This window comes from Humulus lupulus, chromosome 3 (genome assembly GCF_963169125.1).
Source record: "Humulus lupulus chromosome 3, drHumLupu1.1, whole genome shotgun sequence".
NCBI classification, from domain to species: Eukaryota; Viridiplantae; Streptophyta; class Magnoliopsida; order Rosales; family Cannabaceae; genus Humulus; species Humulus lupulus.
Genome location: NC_084795.1, coordinates 219,491,097 through 219,510,347, shown reverse-complemented (window position 1 = coordinate 219,510,347; position 19,251 = coordinate 219,491,097). Strand labels below are relative to the sequence as shown.

The 19,251-nt window shown below is 34.7% G+C and overlaps 1 protein-coding gene across 1 annotated transcript; it reads left to right on the top strand.

Annotated features, from left to right (window-relative positions):
• Positions 1-15,515: 15,515 nt before the first annotated feature.
• Positions 15,516-16,756, top strand: LOC133825407 (uncharacterized). The gene is made up of 3 exons (XM_062258358.1): positions 15,516-15,686; positions 15,867-16,283; positions 16,412-16,756. Exons 1-3 carry the CDS (start codon positions 15,516-15,518, stop codon positions 16,754-16,756), a joined length of 933 nt encoding a protein of 310 aa, XP_062114342.1.
• Positions 16,757-19,251: the final 2,495 nt, after the last annotated feature.

The window sequence follows — 19,251 nt, the reverse complement described above, 5'->3', positions numbered from 1 at the left end:
CATATATATCTCATTTATCACATTTAACTCAATTAACATGCATCATAATCATATATACACATAGATTCACATATAAGCATATCTAAACCACTTATTGCCCTCCAGGCACACTAATCAAGGCCCTAAACCCGATTAGCAAATTCGGGTCGTTACACCCATGGTCCCCATTGTACCTTGGATAAAATCATCTAGATAGTCTCAATTAATTGATTTAATTATCAATTAGAATTATCAAAGTTGACCAGGTCAATTTTGGATAGTTTCACAGAGTTGTATAATTTTGAGGAGAAAAGAGAATTTATGGCAGATTTATTAATTAAGATAAATTGGTATCGAAATTAATAAATAAATTTAAATCAAGGTTCAAATTATAAATAATTAATTTGATAAAGGATTTAAATAATTATTTAATTAATTAAATCAATAGAAAATAGTACAGGCCTTGATTTTAAGTCCAACGGGCTTATAATCAAATGGGAAATTTCACGGGCCTATTGCCCATAATAATTTCGACCTAGGGCTTCAAAATGGCTATTATTTTATTGATTTTTTAATTAAATTAAATGGCCTAATTGAGTCTATAAAAGGAGTGCTTAGAGAGAAGTCAAAAATAAGTTTGTAAGTCACAAGTCAGATTTTCTGATAGTTTTATATTCTCTCTAAACACAAGTCCTTTTCTAAGCCACTTTGTTATTTTCTCTTCTTCTCTCTATATCTATCTCATGTGTTGAGAATTTCCCACATTAATCTAGGTGGTTCTAAGGATACATTGCAATATTCTGAAGAAAATAGAAGATCGGTTCAGTTTCTTGATAATACTCTGCGACAGAAAGGATACAAGAGTTAGAGAAACTGAAGGAAGGACTCTTAATTCCGCTGCGTATACTGTAAGTATTCTATTCTTTGTTTCTCTTTAAATTCAATTTTAGAAACATGTTTTAGGCTATCTCGTATTAATTTGTTTAATATTAGATATACATGAAAATAAATAAAGATCCTGTATAAGCTAATCCAACAGATACTATCTCATGTCCTCCTCTTCCTGAAGTGTTTGTGGACATTATTCTTTAGACAATTTAAATCCTAACCGGGTAGGCATAGTTCCATTCTTAGAGTTTTGCATGCCAAAGCGTTCTAGCACTTTATCAATATAAGTTGCTTGAGACAATGCCAAAACTTTGTTCTTTTGATCTCTATAGATCTGAATTCCCAAAACATATTTAGCTTCTCCCAAATCTTTCATTTGGAATTGCTCAGCTAACCATTTCTTTACTTTTGATAATATTTCTATGTCATTCCCAATGAGTAGAATATAATCAACCTAAAGAACGAGGAATACCACAAACTTATCTTTGATTTGTTTGTAAACACAAGGTTCATCAATGTTTTGTTCAAAACAAAACATTTTGATTGTTACATCAAATCTAAGATTCCAAGATCTTGAAGCTAGTTTAAGTCCATAAATAGATTGAAGAATCTTGCAAAAAAATTTCTCCTGACCTTTAACTTTAAACCCTTTTGGTTGAGACAAGTAAATGGTTTCGTCAAGATAGCCATCCAGAAAAGTTGTTTTAACGTCCATTTGCCAAATCTCATAATCCATACAAGCAGCTATGGATAAGTGTATGTGGATAGATTTGAGCATGGCCACAGGTGAAAAAGTTTCTTCATAATCAACTCCTTCTTTCTGTGTGTAGCCTTTTTCCAGTAGCCTTGCTTTGACAATCTCTACTTTCCCATTTGCTCCTCTCTTCTTCTTAAATATCCATTTACAACCAATAGGTTTAACATTTTTAGGTGGATCTTCAAGAGTCCAGACATAGTTAGAATACATCGATTCCATTTCAAGGTCTATGGAATTTAGTCATTTTTCTTTGTCAGAATCTTCCATTGCATCTCTATATATCAACAAATCATCTTTGTTTGTGTCAGACACAAGCATTTGAACTTCACCGTACTGGTTGTTTAACAACCCTCCCACTACGACGAAGCTCTCTATTGTTCTGACTAGAACTAGCGATATCCTCTGGTCATTTTTCATTTGTCATTGTTGGTTATTGGTCTTGTTTACGTGAGACCATTTCCTCAAGTACGACTTTACTTTGAGATTTTATGTTATTTATATAGTCATGCTCCAGAAATGTAGCATTTGTGTATACAAACGTTTTGTTATCTTTAGGACTATAAAATATACCACCATTTGTTTCTTTGGAATATCCTACAAATATGCACACTTGAGTGCGTGATTCCCAATTTCCAGTCTTTCCTTCAAGCACGTGTGTAGAACAAACCCATATACAGAAATGCATAAACTAGGTTTAGTACCATTCCATTGCTTAACAGATGTTAGGTCTGGTCAGGTTTAGTACCCGGTCAGGTTTAGCACTATCCCTATTGCATAAGATATGTCAGGTCTCGTGCATAATAATGCATACAATAGACTGCCTACCGCAAAGGCATATGGATACTATCTCATGTCCTCCTCTTCTTGAGGTGTTTGTGGACATTGTTCTTTAGACAATTTAACTCCTGGCCGGGTAGGCATAGTGCTTTTCTTGGAGTTTTGCATGCCAAAGCGTTCTAGCACTTTATTAATATAAGTTGCTTGAGACAGTGCCAAAAATTTGTTCTTTCAATCTATACAGAAATGAATTCCCAAAACATGTTTGGTTTCTCCCAAATTCTTCTTTTGGAATTTCTTAGCTAACAATTTCTTTACTTTTGATAATGCTTCTATATCATTCCCAATGAGTAGAATATCATCAACATAAAGAATGAGGAATACCACAATCTTATCTTTGTTTTGTTTGTAAACACAAGGTTCATCAATGTTTTGTTCAAAACCAAACATTTTGATTGTTTCATCAAATCTAAGATTCCATGATCTCGAAGCTTATTTAAGTCCATAAATAGACTGAAGAAGCTTGCAAACTTTTTGCTCCTGACCATTAACTTCGAACCCTTCTAATTGAGACAAGTAAATGGTTTCGTCAAGAAAGCCATTCAGAAAAGTTGTTTTAACGTCCATTTGCCAAATCTCATAATCCATGCAAGCAACAATGGATAAGAGTATGCGGATAGAATTGAGCATGGCCACAGGTGAAAAAGTTTCTTCATAATTAACTCCTTTTTTCTATGTGTAGGCTTTTTCCACTAGCCTTGCTTTGAAAGTCTCTACTTTCCCATATGCTCATCTCTTCTTCTTAAATATCCATTTACAACAAATAGATTTAACATTTCCAGGTGGATCTTCAAGAGTCCAGAAAGAATTGGAATACATCGATTCCATTTCAAGGTCCATGGAATTTAGTCATTTTTCTTTGTTAGAATCTTCCATTGCATCTCTATATATCAATGGACCATCTTTGTTTGTGTCAGACACAAGCATTTGACCTTCATGTTCATAGCGTACTGGTTGTTCACCAACCCTCCCACAACAATGATGCTCTCTATTGTTCTGACTAGAACTAGCGATATCCTCTGCCCGTTTTTCATTTGTCACTGTTGGTGATAGGTCTTGTTTACTTGAGACCATTTCCTCAAGTACGACTTTACTTTGAGATTTGTGGTTATTTATATAGTCGTGCTCCAGAAAAGTAGCATTTGTATATACAAGTGTTTTGTTATCTTTAGGACTATAAAATATACCACCTTTTGTTTCTTTGGAATATCCTACAAACATGCAAACTTCAGTTCATGATTCCAACTTTCCAGTTTTTCCTTCAAGCACGTGTGTAGGACAACCCCATATACAAAAATGGCGTAAACTAGGTTTAGTACCATTCCATTGCATAACAGATGTTAGGTCTGGTCATGTTTAGTACTCGGTCAGGTTTAGTACTATTCCTATTGTATAACATATGTCAGGTCTGGTGCATAACATTGCATACATTAGACTGTCTACCGCAAAGGCATAGGGACATTATCTCATGTCCTCCTTTTGCTGAGGTGTTTGTGGACATTGTTCTTTAGACAATTTAACTCCTGACTGGGTAGGCATAGTGCCTTTCTTGGAGTTTTGCATGCCAAAGCATTCTAGCACTTTATTAATATAAGTTGCTTGAGACAGTGCCAAAACTTTGTTCTTTCGATCTATACAGATCTGAATTCCCAAAACATGTTTGTCTTCTCCCAAATTCTTCATTTGGAATTGCTCAGCTAACCATTTCTTTACTTTTGATAATGTTTCTATGTCATTCCCTATAAGTAGAATATCATCAACATAAAGAACGAGGAAAACCACAATCTTATCTTAGTTTTGTTTGTAAACACAAGGTTCATCAATGTTTTGTTAAAAACCAAACGTTTTGATTGTTTCATCAAATCTAAGATTCCAAGATCTCGAAGCTTGTTTAAGTCCATAAATAGACTGAAAAATCTTGCAAAATTTTTTCTCCTGACCTTTAACTTCGAACCCTTCTAGTTGAGACAAATAAATGGTTTCGTCAAGATAGCCATTCAGAAAAGTTGTTTCAACGTCCATTTGCCAAATCTCATAATCCAAGCAAGCAATAATGGATAAGAGTATGCGGATAGAATTGAGCATGGCCACAGGTGAAAAAGTTTCTTCATAATTAACTCCTTCTTTTTGTGTGTAGCCTTTTTCCACTAGCCTTGCTTTGAAAGTCTCTACTTTCCCATCTGTTCCTCTCTTCTTCTTGAATATCCATTTACAACCAATAGATTTAATATTTTAAGGTGGATCTTCAAGAGTCAAGCCATAATTGGAATACATCGATCCATTTCAAGGTCCATGGAATTTAGTCATTTTTCTTTGTTAGAATCTTCCATTGCATCTCTATATATCAATGGATCATCTTTGTTTGTGTCAGACACAAGCATTTGAACTTCATGTTCATAGCGTACTGGTTGTTCACCAACCCTCCCACTACAACGATGCTCTATATTGTTCTGACTAGAACTAGCGATATCCTCTGGCCGTTTTTCATTTGTCACTATTGGTGATTGGTCTTGTTTACTTGAGACCATTTCCTCAAGTACGAATTTACTTTGAGATTGATGGTTATTTATATAGTCATGCTCCAGAAAAGTAGCATTCTTATATACTCACATTTTGGTATCTTTAGGATTATAAAATATACCACCTTTTGTTTCTTTGGAATATCCTACAAACATGCACACTTCAAAGCGTGATTCCAACTTCCTAGTCATTCTTTCAAGCACATCTGTAGGACAACCCCATATACAGAAATGGCATAAAATAGGTTTAGTACCATTTCTTAACTCCAATGGTGTTCTGAATAGACTTAGATTGAACAACATTGAGTATGTATAGAGCACATTTTATTGCATAACCCCAGAATGCCAAAGGCAATGATGAGAAACTAATCATCGATCTAACCATATCCAATAAGGTTCTGTTCCGCCTTTCTTAAACACCATTTTGTTGTGGCATTCCAGTAGTAGTGAGTTGGGATTGAAATCGATGCCCACACAAATGGTCCTCAAATTCATATTCTAAGTACTCTCCAACTCTATCTAATCGAAGTAATTTTAGTGATTTACCTAATTGCTTTTCATTTTCTGCTCAGAATTCCTTAAGCTTACCATAGGTTTCAGATTTCCTTTGCATTAAGTATTGGTAACCATTTCTTGAATAATCATCAATAAAAGTGATGAAATATTCATAACCTCCACTAGCTTGGATATTTAGTGGACCACAAACGTCTGTATGTACAAGTTGAAGTGGTTCTGTGGCTCAATAACCTTTAGCAGAGAAAGGTCTCTTGGTCATTTTGCCTTCTAGGCAGGATTCACAGATTGGGAGAGAACGAGAGAACCAATAGATAGTTATCTTAAAGAACCAGCCTCTGTTAGTCTGTTAATTTTGTTTAGACCAATATGTCCCAATTTCAAACGCCACAGATATGTTTCACTATCAAAAGTTGTCTTGTCTTTTAATAGATTTGGGATTTGTTGTTTTAAATAATTCTGAATTATAAACATGCTCAACATTGGACTCTAACTTGTAAAGTCTAGCTGCAGACTTTGCAGATAAATGTCAAAACCATATTTTGAAATAACAATTGAATTATTATTAAAAGAAATATTAAAACCCAGTTCATGCAATTTTGATAAGGAAATTAAATTTCTAGAAAATTGAGGAATAAAATAAACATTGTCCAACACAATAAATTATTATTATCAAAATCTAGGTGAGCTTTTCCAACATCAGCTGACGAGACCTCCTGTCCACTTCCAACTCTCATGGTCACCTCTCCATGAGCCAGCTTCCTCGAAGTACTAAGACTTTGCGAAGAAAAACAAGCATGATTAGTTTATCCGGAATCAACTTTCCAAGATGAAAAATCACCTTCGACTAAACAAGATTCTAAATCAAGAAAATCAAATTTACCCTTCCTTTTGTCTTTCAGTTCAGCAAGGTACTTAGTACAATTCCTTTTCCAATTACCATCAACCACACAATGAAGGAATGATCCTTTCAGTGCCATCTTTTTGGAGTTCTTTGCAGAATTATTCTTCTTGGAAGAGTTGTTGGTCTTCTCTGGTTGTTTGTCCTTTTTCTTGTCCTTTCATTGACCACCCTTCCTTTTCTTCAAATTACCATTTGAAGTTGAAGACTTGGTTTCAGCAACATTTTCCTCCTCAACCTTGGTGGAACTTTTGTTAAGAGACTCAAAAGTTTGCAACTCATTCAGCAGTTGGGTCATGTTGTACTCCAACTTGTTCATAACATAGTTGGTAGTGAATGCTGCAAAAGCTGTTGTGAGAGATTCAAGTATCACACTTACTTGAGTTCTCTCATCAATGGCTGCACCATGGATTTCTGCATTGTGCAATATGTTGATCATGTCTAGAACATGTTCTTTGATAGAAACATATTTCTTCATTTTCATATTCATGAAGCTTCTAGTAGCATTATGTCTGCACTTATCAGATTGTTGGCCAAACATGCCTTGTAGAGATTCCCAAATCTCATAGGCTGTTTCAACGGTTTCAAACTTCTTTTGGAGCACATCGCTCATACTAGAAAGCATATAACATTTGACTTTATTGTTAGATAAGATCCAATTGTCATACTTTTCTCTAGCAGTTTTGGCAGAAGTGAGAGCAGGAACCTCAGGACATTCCTCATTTAGGACAAACATGTGGTTTTCACATATCAAAACAATGTTTCTATATGATTTACATTTCATGTAGTTATCACCAGTCAATTTCTCATTAGCAAGTAAAGCAGTTAAAGGGTTTGAATTAAACATATTGCGGAAAATTAAATAAATAAAATATAATGAATTAATGCATATAATAAATATCAGTTTATATTTGGAATAGTAAACATGAAGCATGAAAGCAACATATAAAATAACACATAAAAAATTAGTTACTAGTCCACGATAGATTAATTTGAATATTAATGGACCGCCTTAGGGTAGGTCAAAGTAATCACAAATTAATCTTGAGACAAGTTCTTAACTCCATAAGTGAAAACTTAAAACTCATTTTTCTCTTTTGACTTACGAATTACTGTTAGTTTGGTTAAGATGCGCTAGTCGTGCTCAAAAGCCTAGATACATCTTCAGAGTGTAACCCGTTATTTTTCGATTAATGACTTAACTCAAGAGTGTGCCTTAGGGTTAGTCAAACTTGAAATACATCACCGATCTTATTCTCTTATGAGAAGTCAACTTTGAGATAAAATAAACATATTCAGAAGCCTTTCCTTAGGGAGGCCGTAAACAGAGGCGATACGAGGCCCTTCCTATGCCTCTCGGTGTTCAACCAATAATGGAGACCATGAGACTTGATGTCATAATTTCCTCTCCCACTCACTATTTTAAAAAATTGTGTTTTTCTCAAAATCAATATTTTTCGATTTGGTTGTAAAACTAATTAAATTAATTTTACCAAATGATATTGTAATAAATACTAATCCAATTATGCAAAATAAATAATCATGCCCTAGATTTTATTTTGCCTTTTGAAATAGAATACCATTTAATTTTATAAAACAATTTTATTGAATAAGAAAATAAAAAAACTTAAATTCTTTTTACCGTTGACTAAATTAATTATATGAGTTATTAAATAAAAACATATAATCAATCCTAAGCATGTTTCTAAAAAAATGCATGCTTAATATGTACTGTGTGGGTAATATGTATGGCATGTTATAATGCATGATGAAGTATTAAACAATTTAATCATGTTCAAGAAAATAAATAAATGCGGGTTGGGTGCTTTGGGTATTTCTAGAGAATTACAACACTTGCAAAAAAATACACAAAAATAATTAAACTAACTAAGGCCTAATGAAGAGCAACTCCTTTGATCTTGGACCTTCTCTTTTAGTCTTTGGGCCATTACCATTTTAATTATACATTATAAACTATTTTGCCTTTTAATTATTTTAAACAAATTTAAAATAATCAAACTTTGAGTTTTAATACCCAACAAGTTATTGAAGCCCAATTGGAGATTAGACTCACCACAATTAATTCAAAAATTATAATTAGGGTTTAAAATGGCCCAAATGGATAATTACACATCCATTAGGGTTTGCATGACACAAACCCTAATGGGTGTGTCAATGGTGGGCAGTGGTTGGCAAGCCATGGGTGGCTGGCACGGTGTGGGGCGCACGGGAGCCTTGGCGCAGGGGCGGAGAGCAGCGGGCTCGGCATGGCCACGGGTACGCAGGCAATGTGGGGCGCATGGGCGCGGGGTACAGGCGTGAATGGCGCGGGGTGCGGGTGTGCACAGCGCAGGGTGCAGGCTTGGGCCTCAGGGTTCGAGCTTGGGGCTTAGGCCACAAGAGAATTTATCTTGAATTTAAAAAATAAATTACAAAATTCCTATGCCCCAAAATGGCTTACAATTTTTGTATATCTAGAAAATTTAAGAACATTTCCTAACCTAAAAACACCATGAAAACCAACCCTTAAGAACATAAACAATTCATACATAAACATCCATCCATTCATATATTACACATAATATAAAAAAAAATGCATATGATACCTACACAGTAATTAACATATGCAGGGATTAAAGATGACTCTAGTAACAATTGTTAGGAACAGTTCCTAGTACGCAGTGGAAATTGTTGTAATGGTAGAATTATATTCAACATATTTTTTTCTTCATATAAACAACTTTATATGATGATCCTTTAATATGCAATATATTAATCAATATAATTTGTATATGTAAAAATAATACGAAATGGTTTACCTCTTATAGCCTATCAAGAATCCTTGAATTTCTTCGTATATATTTCGATCTTCCTGTCCTTGCTATAGTACTCACACCTAGATCTTCCAAGACATTCTCCACACCTCAAGATGTGGGCGGGAACATAGAGAACAAGAATCAATATTTGTGAATCTAAAGTATTCTCAACACATGAGACTCTTGATTATAGGCTAGAGAGAAATATTTTTCTTTTTGTGTGAAAACATGATCAATTTTTCTTTTCTGTTAAAACAAATTCTTTTCCTATTTTATATCATATAGAATATATAGACATAATAATAATAATAATAAAATTGATCATCTTTAATAATAATAATAAAAGAAATGATTAAAGACAAAGTCTTACATTCCATTTTAAAACCCTTTTCAAAATATTTTATTAATGAATTAAATAAAATAAAAAAAACCAATAACTAATCACCATCAATAGTGGTACACACATATGGCAATCCAAGAAGCCCTATGCGCGTAGTACTTCCCTGAAAAATAAGATTTTATTTTTGAGCATTTTTATTTGAATTAATTAATAATTAGAAATTCAAATAAGGTATCATCTTTTTAAGGAAAAGATAACAACTTAAATTTCAAAAGTCAAAATTTGAATTTCTATTATCATCTTATTATTAATTAAATAAATATAATAATCAAAACCAATTTTTACCATCCATATTTATCCTTTCACATTTAAATAAAATAATTGATTAAAATCAATTTATTTTATTTCTACACAATTTCGAAAATTGCACTAATACAATAATAAATTGTGCAACTTCAATTATCACATAATTGCATATTTATTCTGAAGAATAAATATTCTCTCAAATAGCCCATTAAAAGTTTGACCTTTGTATCAACTCTTACCTTGAATAGTGTTGATAGAGCCGTCCCGGGGACCTATGGACCAATAATTCAAAGCTCCAATAAATAATATATTATTAACCAATACTCTTTGATTCAATAATCATATTTATTAATCTCATGATTACTCCACTATAAATATGAGACTGCACACTTGAGAATTAAAGACATATTTACTGAGTACTTTATTGTAATCATAAAGTGTCCATTGATATAGTTATTACATACAAATTAATCATCTATTGATGATTCATAATTAAGTGGGAATAAAATTACCGTTTTACCCTTTTAATTATATCTTGATTCCTAGTGTATCATTGACTTTACTAATGAAGGTTAATTCATAATCTACTTATGAATTTGACGTCAATAACCTTTTCAGTTCCAAAAGCCAACCCAATAGGGAATCATAATTCAATACATAAGAAGGTATATATTCCATATCTGTTAAGCTATGTTCTTAGGCATATACATCATTGAGTCTCCAAAACAATAGTTCTTAGCCTGATCATTTTGACAAACCATAACGCATGAATCAAAGGATCAAATTTCATATATATGAGTTCATAGTAACTTCATGATTAAGATCAGTTTGTATATGATCATCAGTTGATGTGTTTTATAATACTACGAAATGGTATTCAAACAAGTATTATTAAATCACATCTGGTCCACTTCTACATTCTCTCAGTATGCAAAGTACCTCCACTAAAGTTTCCTACTACACTAGTAACCCGAATCTAGGTCACATGTATTCATAATACTAGTGGACCATACTAGCAGTAATTAATTTAAAAATTCCATAAATTTATTTTATTGCTAACTATTTAAGTTCATTATCTCAATCTCGATCCTCTCATACCAATATGAGATTGAGACCACATAGATGAACTTGAGAATTTTATGATATTTACTTAATATTATTTACAGTAATATTGTACATAAGCTACATATATACAATAATTCAATTCATTCATTTATTTCATTAAAACCATTGTGAACTACAACTACTTTAAGGGTACAATTCCCAACATGTTTAGTTTTCCTTAAACCACAACCTACCATAACTTTTCTATAAACCTCACAAGGTTCAATTTTTTTTAAACATGTCCCAATATAGAGTAGGAACATTAGCTCATGTATCCCTAGGATTACACATCAAAACCCAATGATAACAGACCAAAATCAAGTTGACAACATGAATTGGTTGACCGCTTGCCTCAAACTGGTCGACTAGAAACATCAGCCTGCCCAACTGAAGGTTGGTTGACCGGTTGCCCCACGCCGGTGGACCGATTGCCCCAAGCTGGTTGACCGATTGCCCCAAGCTTGTTGTCCGGTTCAAGTCAGAGAGCTTGCATTAACTTCACTCAAGGTTGCAATGATCTCAAAATCAAATGCATTGGCCTTTGTATCATTACTTAGGTTTGCAATGATCTCATCATCAAATGCATTGACCTTAGTATATTCACTTTCTTTTGCAATGTTCTCTTCATCAATTGCATTGACATGTTCACCTTCTCTTACGGTTGCATTAGTCTCATCCCTACATGCGTGAACTATGTAAATTCTCTTTAGGGTTATCATACATTCCTCATCGAATGCATTAAATTCAATTATGGTCACAAAGATCTCATCATCAATTGTATTGACCCTAATCTCATTATTGTTAACTTTACATGAAGATCAATAACTTTATAAACAAAACAAGTATAACAATAAATATGGAATTATTCATTAACATTCACCATTGTACTCTTAACATAAACAATAAACTCAAACTCACAAAAGTATGACAGCAAATAGATTTCCTTCAAATCCTCGAAAGCTACACATTTAGAAATAAGGAATTGGATGATACCAATTTCCTTAAGTTTGTAATCCCATTGAGTTGTCTCATCCTTTATTGATGAAGACTTTGAATCCATATCCATATTCATGTAGCATATATCCAAATAGAATTTTCTTTGATCTCTCATGGTTGTGTGTTCAACACAAACCAAATATTGAAGCAAGGATTTGAAGCTTATAGAAGATGAACACATTTTACTCATTATAGAATATGCAAAATATAAAAAGAAAGTAATTAGAAGATAGAGATTTTAAATGTTAAGAATTTATGGCTTTACACTTTCTTAATCAACAATGCATAATAGGAATAGTTCAATATTACCAACCCTAAATGCTAATCAAGAATCATATTCAAAGTATGAATGCAAATCTTGATCATCAAGGAACTATATTCATAATATGAATGGAAATCTTGAAAATAAATGATTAAGTGATTAAATGATTATATGGTGAACTTGGAAACATGTAATCATCAATAATAACAACATAAACACAATAGAATGACAAAATACAAGATTAGGGCTAGAGAGATACATCCTTTTTTTAATGAGCATCTTGAATCTTCAAACTTAGGGAACTTTTAAGGTTTATACACAATAAGAATATTATTATCAAAATTCTCTGTTCCAAGCCTTCGCTTATTGCTTGAATTTTCAACCAAGTAGAATAAGATTTGGGATTTAACAAGCCTTGAAACTCATGCAAGTCAAGCAATGCTCGATGAGTTTCTTGGAGAAAAACTTATGGTGTTTGAGAGCTAGAGAGAGAGTTGAAAAGTGTGATCAAGACTTTTCAACTCTAATAATCCTTATTTATAGTGTAAACACCATCATTAAGTCTAACCAATAAGAATAACGCTTTTAAACACATCATTTGGAGCTAAGTAACGTAACTATACGGTCTCGTATGGACTACCCACGCGATGTGTTGCCACCCAGCAGAAGATGCATCGCCTGCTGGGTGTTTTGCATCCCAAGCAATTCTTGGCGATGCAACGCAGATGCCTCTAAAAAAACACCCCGAATGTGACCTTAAAAAGTCTCCAAATACCTCCAAACATTTAGGGAATGTTTAGATAACTCATTGTATCACTTTAGACCCATAAAAGTCACTTTTAGATGCCTACTACACATTCTCATGTTTTCTCTTCCACTTAAGTAAAAATTTGTAAGCGTTTTGCAACTTAACATGTAAACATCTTCACCATTATATTTAAAAAATCTCAACATTCCCTCAGTTGGTTAAATATTATCCTCTCTTCTTAACTTAATAGTTTTGGTGCACAAAATAAAGTATCTTTCAATTTGAACTCTACCTTAATAAAGGGTTGTGGGAGAGCAATACAAGCGTCGTGCAGCTAGGTGAAGTGGTGGAGTGCTGCACCCTAGATGGTATTACAAAGCCTTATCAAAGTCATTGTTGTCTTAAAGATTGAACCAAGTACCTTTTAATGATAAGATCAGCAACACATTACACACCTCCACTTGACCATTCATTTTCCCACTGATGAACTTATCACTTTTCATGGCCTTGTGTTCATCCATTTCATGAACTTTGTAGGGAGAAACTCGAACACCCATGAGAGGTGACATCGTCTCTAAATTCACATAGGTGAAGTTCTAACGTCATCTTTGCTACCTTTAGAGATGCTTGTTGCACATAACTGAACTTCATTAAAAGCCCTAGGCTTAACCCTTACTCGGTAGCAACCGACACTAACCATCCTTGGATGGAACTCACAACTTTGTTAGTGTTGAAACTATTCACTCAATGACTTGTTCTTACCCATTGAACTCTTGCCCATGATGTATACAAGTCAGGAGTTGGGTTGCCATCAATGATCTAGTCCTATCCCTTTTGAAGTGGAACTTACTAACCTCTTTTCAAGAGGTTTTGTAAATGGATCCGCTAAGTTCTCAATAGTCTTAACATATGAGATCAATATGATTCCTCATAGAATCAATTGTCTCATACACTCATGTCTTAGACTTATATGTCTTGACTTTCTATTATATATGCCATTATAAGCCTAGCTAATGTGGCTTGACTATCACAATATATCGAGATCATTGATACCTCATCCACAATAATTGAGATCTCCAACATGAGATCTCTAAGCCACTCGACCTCTTTGTCGGTCGCCAATAAAGCTATAAAATCTGCCTCCATGGTTGAGTGTGAAATACATGTTTGTTTCTTGGAACCCCTAGAAACTGCTCCTCTGCCGAGCATAAAAACCAACCACTTGTGGAGAGATTATCTCCTACACTCAATATCCAACTTGCATCATAATATCCTTCAAGTATCTTCGAGAATTTTGAATATTGGAGGCCTAGTTGCTTGGTCCTCTCAAGGTACCCTAGAACTCTCTCAGTTGATTTCCAATGTTCCATACTTGGATTGCAATTAAACCTCCTTAGTTTACTAATAACATATGCAATATCTGCTCTTGTACAGTGAGTGGTGTACATTAGGCTCCCTAATGCACTTGCATACTCAAGTTGAGCCACCACTCTACTACTATTTTTTTCAAGCTTTATGTCTGAATCAAATGGTGTATTTGCCTCTTTGATTTTGAGATGACTAAACTTGTGAACCACTTTCTCAATATATGAGTTTGACATAAGGCATAACCCCAAAAATTTCTTCTCACTTTTATACCCAAGATGGTATCAACCTCTCCAAGGTCTTTCATCTTGAAAGTGGAAGACAGAAACCTCTTTGTTCCTATTATGCTCTTCATCTCATTACTCAAAATCAACATATAGACACACTAAGATGACATAGCCATCACAAGTCTTAGAGTATAAGCATTTGTCCGCATTTTTTTGTCTAAACCCTTCCGAAACTATGGCTCTATCAAACTTCTCATGCCATTGTTTTGGTGCTTGTTTTAAACAATACATAATGATTTAACAAGCCTACATACTTTTTGTTCATTTCCCCTTAGAACAAAACCTTCCGGTTGTTCCATATAGATCTCCTCAGTGAGATCTCCATTTAGGAATGTCATTTTTTTATCCATTTGATGAACATAAATGATATATATTGGTGATAAGACAAATAGTACTCTTACAGTAATTGTCCTAGCAACCGGTGCATATGTGTCAGAATAATCGATTCCTTCCTTTTGTTAAAACCCTTTGGCTACTAATCTAGTCTTGAAGGTTTGTAATGTGCCATCGGTGTGATATTTCTTATGAAATACCCACTTGCACCCAATTGGTTTTGAACCTTGTTGAAGGACAACCAATTTCCATGTGTTGTTTGACATAATTGAATTCACCTCATCATTTATTGCTTCCTTCCAAAAAGCAAAGTGTCTCGAAAACATTGCTTCTTGGAATTTTTTGGGATCATCCTCAACTTGAAGAACCATAGGAAATTTCAATGTGATTTCTTCAAGGTTACCCTCTACTAGGTACAATATTTATACTTGAGAACATTTCTCAATTGATCCCAACTCTTTAAGACTTTGGCTTCTCCGAGACAATATAGGTTGCTCATCAACCTTTGGATCTTTGAATACAAAATGGAAAGGCTGACTCTCTCTCTCAGCACCTGCTAGAGCCATGGCAAGGAGGAAGACGAAGCCAAGGAATGCTACGACACTAGTGACTAGAGGTACCAGGAAACGAGGGCCGAATTCATCTGATAAGGTTCTTAAGGCTAAAGCAATGGACGAGATTCTGGGAGTGGAAGCAATCGAGTTTGATGCAGATGATAAGACTGATGAGGAGGGGGCGATTGAAGATGATTATGATATACCTACGATTTGATCCTCAAAATCCTTACAACAGTAGAGTAATAGCTATCTGGAAGCTATAAAGAGATGCGAAGTGCAAATCAGATCAGGTAACCCTGTTTCTCCCCGAATTCTTCAGTCTGATCGGGTACAATAAAATTTAAATAATAAATATGAGGAGTTAGGGGTTGGGGGTTCGAAAGTTTTGGAAGGGGTCAAAATCGAACTGGATGATATTGAAGATGAAATTGCTTACTGGAACTCGGCTTTGGTTTGTTATGTGTTAGGGGAAAATCCTGCTCTAAGTGTCTTTGAAGGATTTACTAAGAGGGTTTGGAAAGACAAAGGAGTTGATAAAATTGGAGTTCTGGCAAAAAGAGTGTTCATTATTCGTTTTGAGGCTCAAAGCACTAAATATAATATCTTGAATGGAGGCTATATGTTCTTTGATAGGAAACCGGTTGTGATGAAGCCCTGGGACGCTTATACTGATTACAAGAGAAAAGAGGCGAGCTCAGTACCTATTTGGCTGCAACTTCATGGATTAGATCTAAAATACTGGGGGAAAAAAGCTCTGTTTAAAATTCTAGGGCAGGTAGGGATTCCTTTGATGTTGGACTCATTACTAAGAACAAAAAAAGGTTGATCTATCCTAGGGTGCTGGTGGAAGTACAGCTAGATCAAGCATTTCCTGAAGTGATTTCATTTACTAATGAATTACAGCAGGAAATTCACTTAACAGTGCACTATGAATGGCTTCCTATAACTTGTAGGAAATGTTCGGGCATGGGACATTTAGTAGATATCTGTACAAAAGAAGAAGAAGTTAGACAGAAGTGGGTGGTCAAAAAGAAAGTAGAAGGGGCGGTTCCTTTGGAGGATTTTCAAAAGAAGGACAAGGAAGGATTTCTTCCCGTTACAAAGGGCAGGAAGGTGATACCAGAGGTGGTTAGAGATACCAAGTTGACTAATAGTTTTCAGATTCTGGAGGAAACAAGAGCTAGCTTGGCTGGGCAAGTGGATATTAAACACCAGGGAGGGGGAGATCCTCCTTGTGGAAATGGATAGGATTATCAGTTGGAATGTTAGGGGGATCAATAAACGCCACAAACAAGAATAGGTTAAAAAACTGATATTTGCTATGAAGGTGGGTTTAGTTGGTCTCCTTGAAACTAAAGTACAGGCTCATAACTTGGGGTCTGTATATGTTAATATGTTTGTGGGTTGGTGTTTCTCAACAAATAATGCTTGGCACACAGGAGGTCGAATTATGGTGAGTTGGAATCCGGGAATGTTTACTGTTAATATTCTGTTCTATATGAGTCAACTAATGCATCTTGATGTTATCTCATTGGCTGGAAAAGAATAGTTATTGGTTACATACATATATGCAATGAATGATGAACTTGGACGAGCGATTCTTTGGGCAGATTTAAAGGATATAGCAGATAAGGTTACTGATCCATGGCTTCTTCTAGGAGATTTTAATGATATCCTAAGTTTTGAAGAGAGGATAGGTGGAAATAAGAGGCAACGATGTTCTGGGGCATTTAAGACTTGTGTGGATTATTGTAAGGTGGAAGATGTCAAATATAGAGGTTCTTTTTTCACTTGGAATAACGAAAAAGGTCTAGATACTCAGGTTTATTCTAAATTGGATAGAGTATTAGCAAATCAGCAATGATTAAGTAAATTTTCGACTGCAGATGTTGTGTTTATGTCTGAAGGAGCATTTGATCACTGCCCTACTGTTCTTTCAGTTTACCCAGATGTTCCAGCAAGGAAGAAACCATTTAGATTTTTTAGAATGTGGCAACAAGTTCCAGATTTTACGACAAGGCTGGAAAGGATTTGGATGATCAAGGTTGGGGGTGCCCCAATGGTCCAATTGGTTCAGAAATTAAAAAGAGTTAAAGTGTTCTTAAGGGAGATTAACAAAAGTGAGTTTGGGGATATTCAAGCACTTTATGCTCGGAGTTATCAAGAACTACTAGACAGCCAAGCAGATTTAATTCAGAATCCACTTGATCTGGAATTAATCTCTAAAGAAACAGAAGCTCAAGCAATATATAAAGACATCAAAGCCAATTATTTGTCCTTCTTACAACAGAAAGCTAAGATTCATTGGATGAAGCATGGGGATGATAACACTTCATTTTTCCATAACAGTATTCGGCTTAGAAGGAAGGTGAACATGATTTACTCAATCAAAGATATGGACGGTGTTTGGATAGATAAACCGAATGAAGTGACTAATGCATTCCTGAAGTTTTATCACAACCTCCTAGGAAGCAAAATGGAAGGAAGGAAATCTGTGTTGCCTCAGATTTTTAAGCAAGGCCCGAAAGTCACAGCAACTCATAAGGGTATTTTAACAACAGAGTTTTCTAATGCAGAAGTGAAAGCAGCTATGTTTGGGATTCCTGGAACTAAGTCCCTGGGGCCTGATGGTTTCAATAGTTTTTTCTTCCAAGATAACTGGGAGGTGGTTGGAAGTTTAGTTTGTGAAGCTATTCAATCATTTTTGCATACAAGAAGACTATTGAAAGAGATTAATTCTACAACTATAACTTTGATTCCTAAAGGCAAATGTCTAGAATTGGTTAAGGATTTTCGGCCTATTGCTTGTTGTAATGTTGTGTACAAAGTTGCAACTAAATTAGTCTGCTCATGGTTGAGGAAGGTACTTCTGAATCTTATTGCTCAGAACCAAAGTGGCTTTGTTCAAGGGAGGTACATAGCATATAACATAATGCTATGCCAAGATTTGATTAGGCATTATGGAAGGGGCAATTCCAAAGCGAAATGCATGATTAAACTTGATTTGCAGAAGGCATATGATACCATTGAGTGGGAGTTTACAGAGGAAGTGTTGGTTGCTTTCAACTTTCATACTGAGTTTATCAAGTTGGTTATGACCTGAGTTAGGACCCCCAGATTTAGTCTCATGTTTAATGGGTCTTTACATAGATTTTTTGCAGCAAAAAGAGGACTATGGCAGGGGGATCCATTATCTCCTCTTTTCTTGGGATGGAATATTTATCCCAAATAATGCTTAGGATTGGAAAGATAGAAGGATTTAAATTTCATGAAAGATGCGGATATCTTCAACTAAATCATCTCTGTTTTGCAGATGATGTCTTATTGTTCTGTCATGGGGATTTTGAATCGATCCATTTTATGCTCAGAGGATTGAAATTATTTTCCCAAACATCTGGACTTCAGCCGAATGCCTCAAAATCATCTCTGTATTGCAGCAACATGGATGATTTGGAGGTTCAAAGGATAATGGTTTCTTTTGGTTTTCAAAGGCAACAATTACCTTTTCAATACTCGGGGATACCTATTTGTGCAAAGAGACTTCAAACAGTTGAATGTACAGTTTTAGTGGAAAAAATGGTTCAGAGGATTAAAGTATGGAGCACTAGAAACCTTTCTTATGCGGGAAAGGCAATTTTAGTTAATGCAGTACTGATGGCAATTCACACATATTGGGCACAAATCATGATTCTTCCTAAAAAGGTTTTGCAACAAGTTAATGCAATTTGCAGGAACTTTTTATG